The sequence below is a fragment of the Pestalotiopsis fici genome, assembly GCF_000516985.1.
Source record: "Pestalotiopsis fici W106-1 unplaced genomic scaffold PFICI_Scf_13, whole genome shotgun sequence".
Classification (NCBI taxonomy): domain Eukaryota; kingdom Fungi; phylum Ascomycota; class Sordariomycetes; order Amphisphaeriales; family Sporocadaceae; genus Pestalotiopsis; species Pestalotiopsis fici.
The window spans coordinates 1,212,389-1,220,781 of record NW_006917103.1 but is presented as its reverse complement, the minus strand read 5'-3'; the positions used below and the strand labels follow the sequence as shown (position 1 = coordinate 1,220,781).

The 8,393-nt window shown below is 48.9% G+C and overlaps 3 protein-coding genes across 3 annotated transcripts; 2 read left to right on the top strand and 1 right to left on the bottom strand.

Moving 5' to 3' along the window:
• Positions 1 to 119: 119 nt before the first annotated feature.
• On the top strand, positions 120 to 533 carry PFICI_14802 (uncharacterized protein; the record flags this gene model as incomplete). The annotated part of the gene is made up of 1 exon (XM_007843383.1): positions 120 to 533. The coding sequence occupies one exon, from the start codon at positions 120 to 122 to the stop codon at positions 531 to 533; it is 414 nt and encodes a 137-aa protein (XP_007841574.1).
• An 815-nt stretch (positions 534 to 1,348) lies between these two features.
• On the bottom strand, positions 1,349 to 3,130 carry PFICI_14801 (uncharacterized protein; the record flags this gene model as incomplete). Its single annotated transcript, XM_007843382.1, has 3 exons — positions 1,349 to 1,420; positions 1,506 to 2,878; positions 2,950 to 3,130. The coding sequence occupies 3 exons, from the start codon at positions 3,128 to 3,130 to the stop codon at positions 1,349 to 1,351; spliced, it is 1,626 nt and encodes a 541-aa protein (XP_007841573.1).
• A 2,209-nt stretch (positions 3,131 to 5,339) lies between these two features.
• Positions 5,340 to 7,076, top strand: PFICI_14800 (uncharacterized protein; the record flags this gene model as incomplete). The annotated part of the gene is made up of 3 exons (XM_007843381.1): positions 5,340 to 6,301; positions 6,355 to 6,854; positions 6,982 to 7,076. The coding sequence occupies 3 exons, from the start codon at positions 5,340 to 5,342 to the stop codon at positions 7,074 to 7,076; spliced, it is 1,557 nt and encodes a 518-aa protein (XP_007841572.1).
• Between the last annotated feature and the right edge of the window lie 1,317 nt (positions 7,077 to 8,393).

Sequence of the window (8,393 nt, the reverse complement as noted above, 5' to 3'; positions counted from 1 at the left end):
CCCCCCTACCCCCCCCTCCCAAAAAGGCCCGAAATAGCCATGTCCAAAGCTACTGAACTAACCTTGGTCTATAACACTATAGTGGCGTGGAACTCCAAGTCGGTGTCGTCTGCAACTGTATGCCCGTGAGCTTCATCATCTTTAAGCGCGCCGGCGCAGCATCCTGGACAAGCATCAGGCGCTACTTGAGCAGCAGGCGCCGCGGCGGCGGGTCGTCGTATGATATCGACAACGGTGGTGCCGGCAGCAACGAACTCAAGGCCGGCCCGGAGAGCTCGACCATCGACAATGGCAACCCGGGGCGGCTCCCCAAGCTGCCGAGGATTCATCTCGGGAATTGGACTGGGTTCAGGACCCTCCTGAGCCGTCGCGAGAATAATGCGGGCGCGACGACCGAGTTGAGGACGTATGGAGAGCTCAACTCGGTCGATGAGGATTACCACGCCCAGCTCAAGAGGGCTTGGGGCTCCCCGCCCCCGCCATCGCATCCCCGCACCAGTGACTCTGTCAGTGTACCCGGAGCCGCAGTGTAGCTTGTGCGCAGTAGGCGATGCCATAAATGCCCTTCCAACCATGTCACCAATTATTAATCCTTATCCTTGGATTGTCCCACAGAACCCCTGTCAAGACGCTTTTATGGGCAGTGGGTTTCAATGTGGCTCATAGGTATAGAATTGTGGTCATGGGTAGGGCTTCATGCGTCTCTTGCTCCGCCTATTGTTCCCAACTGTCTTGTTTCTCCATATTCCCCCACGGTAGAGCTCAATTAGATTTCATCAGTTAATCTAAAAGGGCTATTCAATACGACACTAAGATATCATTTCCTTGCGGACTAAATAAAAAAATAATTAAAGACAATCATAATCATACGACTTGCTTTAAAATCGTCTTGTTATTCTCTTCCATCTAATACTAGTCCTACTTTATGCCGATATAACTTTATTTCAAGTCTGCCAGTACAAAGGCTAGTTAGTGGTGGTGGTGGTGGTGTACCATGGTTAGTGGTAGAAAACGAAACGGTAGCGTGTATTTTAGCGTGGCCTTTTGGCACGATCGGCAGAGTATCAGGCACTAGCCACTGCTGAGTGGAAAGCAAAGACACCAACTGGTTCCACGAATAACCTCACTTTCAAATAAGATTCAAGTACCTTACATGGCAACCGTATCAAAAAGCGTCATATACTCATGAATAACAAAACTTTTCGATAATAGCAACCTTTTATGCGGTTCATTAATGTCTAATTTACTACGAAGTATTACAAGACTAACTAATGTATATTACAGCGCCAAACTCGTTTCAAACTCCCACGCAAGCGTTTAAAGAACCTTGACATAACAATGGGTATCACTAATGACTCTTTGATGCCATCTTCACCTTCATCTTCATTCCGTCTACAGGCTTTGAATTCACTTGTCGTGTCTGTATGAGAAATCATGTTAGCCATTGCATCACAGAAGCCTGAATTTAATAAAGAAAAAAATAGACAAATTGCAGAGATACTCACACTGTACACTTCTGACTTGGCAACCAGGATGCCATTCTCATTAAGTATTGGCTGACCCTTGCCATCAAAGGAGAGCTCCCCAAGCCCAACCTTTACAAAGTCATATCGGCGTGCGACAATGGCAATGATGATGCGCAGTTCAATCATGGCAAAGTCTTGCCCAATGCAATTGCGCGGTCCCCGTTCAAATGGTCTCCATGCGCCAGCGGGGATAGTGGAGTTGGCCGCGTCAACCAACCATCGTTCAGGCTTAAAGTAGTAGTACGACTCCCCGTAGACAGTTGGATCGCGTTGGATAAGACCCTCGCAGTTGTAGATGATCATATCGTCAAGACAATAGTCATTGCCATCTGGCGCGCGTACCGTGAATCCAGTCCCCTGCTTTACGTAGCGCGCCGTGGCGGCGGGTGGGTGCAAGCGCAAAGTCTCCTTGAGGACGGCTGAAATATACGACATTCGGCGTATCAGGTCTGGTCCATCAGGGGAAAGAAGCTTGGCGTATATCGTTTCCGGATCGCTATCAGGCCCCAATAGGTTGTCAAGCTCTTCGCGCACAGCGTTGAGGGCATGTGGATTGCGTGAGAGCCAATAAAATACCCATGAGAGTGTAATGCTTGAAGTATCGTGACCTGCTAGTAGAAATGTCTTGATTTGGTCACGCGTCTCATTCAGAAGCTCTGGTGTCAGATCCGTGGCGTCTTGCAAACTCAGTGACAAGATACTCCGCGATTGGTCGCTTCCTTGAGTCTTGTGTTCTGCGAATTTGCGGCGTAACATATCATCAAGGAGCACATTGACGCGTTTTTCAAGGCGATTGCGCTTCATCGTAGTCTTGGGAATCATCCACCAGGGGAAATTGGCCTTGTCATCCCAAAAGGTGCTGTAGAGCTCAACATAGAGGCGCACCAGCTCGCCTTGCTGAGATGGGTCCTCTGGTTGAGCTTCGAGGTCGACGTCCATAACCACTGCACCAATGATATCGAAAGTAAGATTTGTGACAAGACTGACCATGGCAAATTCATTGCCGGTCTTCACCAAAGTATCGAGGTGCTGAATGAATTTCGGGATCCTGTCAACGATGCATGGCAAGAGCGTCATGAGATGCTGCGGGGCAAAAGCCGGGTTGTATCTCTTGCGAAGAGCTTTCCACTCATCTCCATGTGCATGTAGGATGGAGGTGGGCCCGGTTAAACTTGACATGTAGCTGAGGTCTGTCTTGGGAATGCTGGTTGGGAAATCTTGAGAGGCTTTGGAGATCTGTTCGGCAACTTCGTAGGAGCTGACGAGCACCATGGGGCGGTTGACTGGTCGGAGGTCAACGAACATCAGAGGCGGACTGCCAAGGGATTCGTGCATCTCGGAGAACATGACATCTAATTGCAGGTTAGGCGACGGCGGATGAGAATGAGGGATTGTGGGACCCGGCCCAGGGCAAAATAGGTACCTGGATGACGGTCTGCTGGGCCACGCTTGATCAGCTTATCGAGAGTCTTCAGGTGGCCGAGTAACAAGCTTGGAGGCAGCTGCGGTAACTTTGCGTGCTGCGTCAAACGCTTGTAGCGCAGCTTGTTGTACAGGTAGGTGGCGAGCAGCGCAATTGCTGCGAGTAGAATGGGCCTCAGCATGTTTCTAGTAATCTTGGGCGAGTGATCGTGGATTGGCCGTATCGAAGTAATGGGTGAAGAGGGAGAGGGGAAGAACTCAGGTAGGTCCGGTTGTTTCTCAGCCCTCGTGGAATTGGTGATGTTGTAGGTTGCAAATGAGAGAGAGGTGAGAGACAAAAACCACTTGGCGCAATATGAAGCCTAGAAACCAACCCCAGGGTCTAGTCTATGGTCTCTAACAATTTGTCACACAAGAGCCAAAAGGGCCTTGCTCATGTTCATTGTTGATTGCATAAGGTTATCGAAAAGGCCTTTTTTGCTGTTTGTTGTCTTGCGACAGGTTAAATTGATGTATGCAGATGACAGCCAATCAGGCGGGAACCCCTCGTCGTTTGCCTAGCCAACATGTCTTTCGCATGTCTGTCTCCAAGGTAGGTACATTATATATGCTTTGGCCCCACCCGTTGGGTAGACTGAAAGTCCCCAGGGGGGCTAAAAGTCCCTGTCCCGCGCTCAAGCGCTGATCTTGGTGGCCTGATCCGAACTTGGTAATGTATTCAGGCCTAGGTTAGGTAGGCAGTCTCCATGCAGCCCCAGAACTTAGAAGTCCCCAGATCAAAACCCCCTAAACCCCCGCGTGCTCTCGCCCACCCCCCACCAGGCCTTCAAAGCCGCCTTACCGGTCCGAGCCGCTGCTACCTAATGTAGTATGAAGGAGCTAAAGTGCACACTCAGAGCCTTACTCTGAACTACATTTGCAGCTTGCCATACTATCTGTGAGGCTACGTACATTATCATGCGATCCATCACTCGAAGCCGGGGTGTGGCACGAGTGCCAAGGTGAATTAGCATATGTGAGTTGCTCATCCTGAATGCAACCTCGTATCGTTGGTGTTGTTCCTTTGCCAACCAACCAACCAACCAACTTTGAATGGGCTTAAACCTGTACGACATGAGTGCTGATTGCTGCCATGTCAAGAAACGCCCCACGTAAGCAGAGGCAGGCTGGCAGGCCGTCTAAAGACAGGGGCGAGAGGGAAGGGGTGGGTGGGTGGTGTTGGGGGCGGTGTTACGCCCAGAGACAAGCAAAGGGCTGCAGGCCTGTTGTCTCCAAGACATGAATTGATAGGTACATTAGTCGGTGCCCCAATCCTCCGATACGCACTGTGCGTGTGCCGACAGCCAGAATCGCTCGATTGTTGGATCTGATCATATTCGGTCCGACAAACGACCAGTGCATTTGCAGTTGTTGGAAAGGCTGAAAGAAGGGCCCCCACTGACTCTTGACGTCTCTTCCCAGCCAGGTAGGCTATAACGTACACACGGCCAGGGGTACATTACGGGTAGATACCTGACTAATCTCGTAAGTAAGCGCGGCTTGGCCAGACTTGCTGTTTGTAACCACCATGAACCTACAGCACATCTTCCAAGTACCATTTAGTATATCTGCAAACGAAACCGGATTGACTGGGGGGTCGTCACCCAGAATAGATCAATGCCTCCATGTCGGGAAACCTGCTAGCCCTTGATCAGCCCTATGGGCCAATATGGATGCAACAGTGCTGCTTGGTGCCTGTCACAATACTCGTACACTGATTGGCAGAATGACAAAGACCTGAATAGCATATCGCCTTGGGTTTCAAAGGACTGAACAGCTCAGTATAAGGCGCACCAATAGCCACGATAAGAACAATCCCGTAGTGGGAAGGACCGCGTATATGTAGGGGCGGAAAATTTGAGGTGGAAAATCCCGTGGTACATCAACATCGCATCTAGATTCCAATTCGTTCCAGGGCGAAGATGGCAGACGGCATTGGTGTATTCCTCAAAGGCCAATAATGTAATGGGCAAGGTCAACGGACCAGTCTTACTTGGGCGTGAAAATAGGAGCAACACTTTCAAGTTCAAGTGGCGCAGCTCTTGTTACAATTCATAGCATTTACCGAATAGGACTCGAAGTACGTGTATGGAACATGTCATGTGTAAGCATGGTGGTAATGTTATTTGGCAGTACCTGACTACCCACTTTATATAAGTATTACCACTATGTTGCTCCTCCTGCGAGGAAAGACTTTCATAGTGTTCATCAAGCCTCAACGTCTAGAAGTTCAATCTTGAAGATTCTGTTTTTTGTTCGACATCATGCTTTCGTCTCTTTTTGAAGTTTTAACCCCTAAAATCACACTCTTTGCATTATGTATTCTATTTGCCATCGCTGTCGCAGTCAACTATGCACACGACGTTCGTGAATCCCACAGAGCCAGAGCGGAGCAGACGAAGGAACAGCTTCCACCCAGACACCCTACATATGTCCCGTATCTGGGGATACTATTGCAATTGCTATGGGACACCACCGGATTTCTCCACCGTGCCACGTGAGTTTAGCCCTTCTTTTGACTTCAATCTGAGTACTGATTATCATAGATCCCATAATGGGCGGCTGACCTCGTCGAGAATTGGTGTTGCTCCGCACTGCGATGTATATCTTTTCCAAGATCGTGATACAGTCAAAGAAGTCTGGAAGAAATCAGCGTCAATGTGTGCTGGCAAGGTTCACGTGTTTGCATGCAAATACATGTTCGGAATGAAACAAAAGACCCTGTCTCTATACGCTGCGGATAACTCGGGGCCTTTTCCTAAGCCTTATCCCGGAAGTCACGTTTTACCCGAGAACCGCATGCACCGTATACTCAGCAATGGGATAGACAAGGCTTTGACAGGATCTGGATTTGATCCCAAGCTTCAAAGATTCAAGAAGATTCTCGTGTCCCAGGTACAGCAGCAGCTCTCTTCGACAGACGAGGGCAGTATCAAGATCGACGACTTTCACAAGTTTATGCACCACACTGTAGGATTGGCCATCATTACGACCATCTTTGGACCGAACCTAACCCGCCTTAACCCAACCTTCATGGACGATCTTTTCGAGTTCGAGCACTGGTTCCCATGGCTTGCCAAGGGCGTCCCAAAGTTCATCATTCCAAAAGCTTATGCAGTCCGGCGGCGCCTTCATTCGCACTTTAAGCGGTGGTATGCATACGCAAGAGAGCACTACACTGAGTCTAGCATTGGCCCTGATGGTGATGAGGATCCCTTTTGGGGCTCGGAGTGGATGAGACAGCGTCAAGAGGCGCTTCACAAGATTGGGGACGAAGACAGCTTGGCAGCTGGTGACCTTGGGGTCGCCTGGGCGTAGGTACCACGCAATACAATTCATGAATGAATACTCGCTGACTGCTAGCTAGGTCATTATCCAATATCGTCGCGGCATCGGCGCTGATGGTGGTTCACGTCAGCCAAGATGCGACACTTACGGATCGCGTCAGAGCAGATGTTACATCAAGGGTCACACAGGGACCTCTTATCGATGCCAATCTGAAAGATCTATCCAAAAGCCCACTTCTTTCTTCAATTTATGCAGAAACCCTCCGGCTCTATGTCCAGACATTGACAATTGTCAGCTCACCATTGGAGAATGTTTCCCTTGGGAAATATTGGCTTCCTAAGGGAGCCCTTGGCCTCGTCAACTCCGACATGGCACATAGGGACAATGAGTTTTGGAACACCAAAGATGGCTTGCATCCACTCGACTCGTTCTGGGCTGAGAGGTTCATCGTTGATCCAGCTGATCCGTCCAGCGGGCCAAGCAGACTGGTGCCCCGAGAGTCTCAATATGAGCAGCAGGAAGACGGAAAGCCATACTTTTCGTTGAAAGGTTTGGAGGGCTCATGGATTCCATACGGAGGTAAGTCGATCCAATAAAAGTGAAGCCGACCGTCAAGACGTTTACTAACTTGCGCAGGCGGTCACCTAGTCTGCCCAGGGCGGTTCCTAGCCAAGAATGTCATGGCCTTCTCTACTGCTCTTTTCAGTAGAGAGTTCGACATTGAAGTTCTCACCACGGAACTTGACTCTGGTACGCGCAACTATGGTTTTGGTATCTCTATGCCAAAACAGCCAATTGTAGTTCAAATGAAAAGAAGATCATAATTTACCGTGAAAGGACATCAAGTTTGATATGTTGGGATTCTCTGGGTCGTTGGATATCTACAGAAGTTTTCCTTACTAGACAAGACTCCAAGTTTCTATTACATTTAGATTATAGTAGATGTTGTTTCGTTTTGGAACACAAATTGATTCAAGGCAAATGCCTATTTCAATTATACTATAGAAGAGTTTCCTTTCCAATACAACCATCCACTTCCGTAGCGTAAGCATGTATTCAAATGATTCGTTCCTGGAACACTGAATCCTTTTCGTCATTCATTCATTCATATTTTGCCCCCTCCCTCTTCGCAACTTGGCATTGATCAATGAAAAAAAAACTTGGTTTTCAATACCCGAGAGAGCTATGGCAATATGCGCAGAGACTTCTTCCAACAGGCATCTCTGAAATGTCGCCACGGCGGGCGCACAAGAGAATGAAACAATCTTACTCATTAAGCCAGCTGAATGGGAAATGCGTCATCCTGTGCGATATGCCTGAACTGGATTAATGGTCAATCAGTGCTACCTAATGAAGACGTCAGCTTGCGCTGAAACAATTGATAGGATCCGACCCGACGAACCGCGGCATTTGGAGACCCCAAAAAGCCCCCAAAAGCCCCCAAAAAGCCACACACCGAAAATACAACGCGGCAGATCAGGGCCCAGGCACTCCACTCACTGATCGGCAAATGATGCACCAGGCACACTTTGGCAGTTTTGCTTATCAAATTGAACCCAAGTCGTGAATGGATACCGGCATATTTATTTTTAGTCGTGGATTACATGCTGCCTCTCTATAGGTTGTGACTGGCCATAAGGCTGGACGGATATCGCTAAAGATCGATCAGCTATGGTTGCCTAGTACACAATCGGTTGGCTTGCCACCAGCAAGGGTACATACATTAAAGGTTGGTAGCAACAACGCCCTGAATTTCATGACTTACAGTGGGTGTAGGCCTATCCCGCACACCCGACACATGCAAGTACCGTCCAATTGCGACGCTGTAGTACCAACTGCCAAAAGTCCTAGACAGTGCGCAGTGATCAATAAGGCAAGTACCCCAAGTACAGCATCTCAAAGTCAATTCATGCGGCTAGAGAAAAAAGGTTTGAAATTGCCTATCCATTCTCCAACGACGCGTGAGGGGGCTGTCCATTGTTGGTGAAATGACCGGGTGCGGATGCACAGCGATATTTTAAATAAAACTCATCTCATCTGCCAACAGCTAGAGACCACCATAGTAGAATATTTGCCTCTCCCCCTTGTTTATACCGGTCGCTACGACGCGTTTAGCGC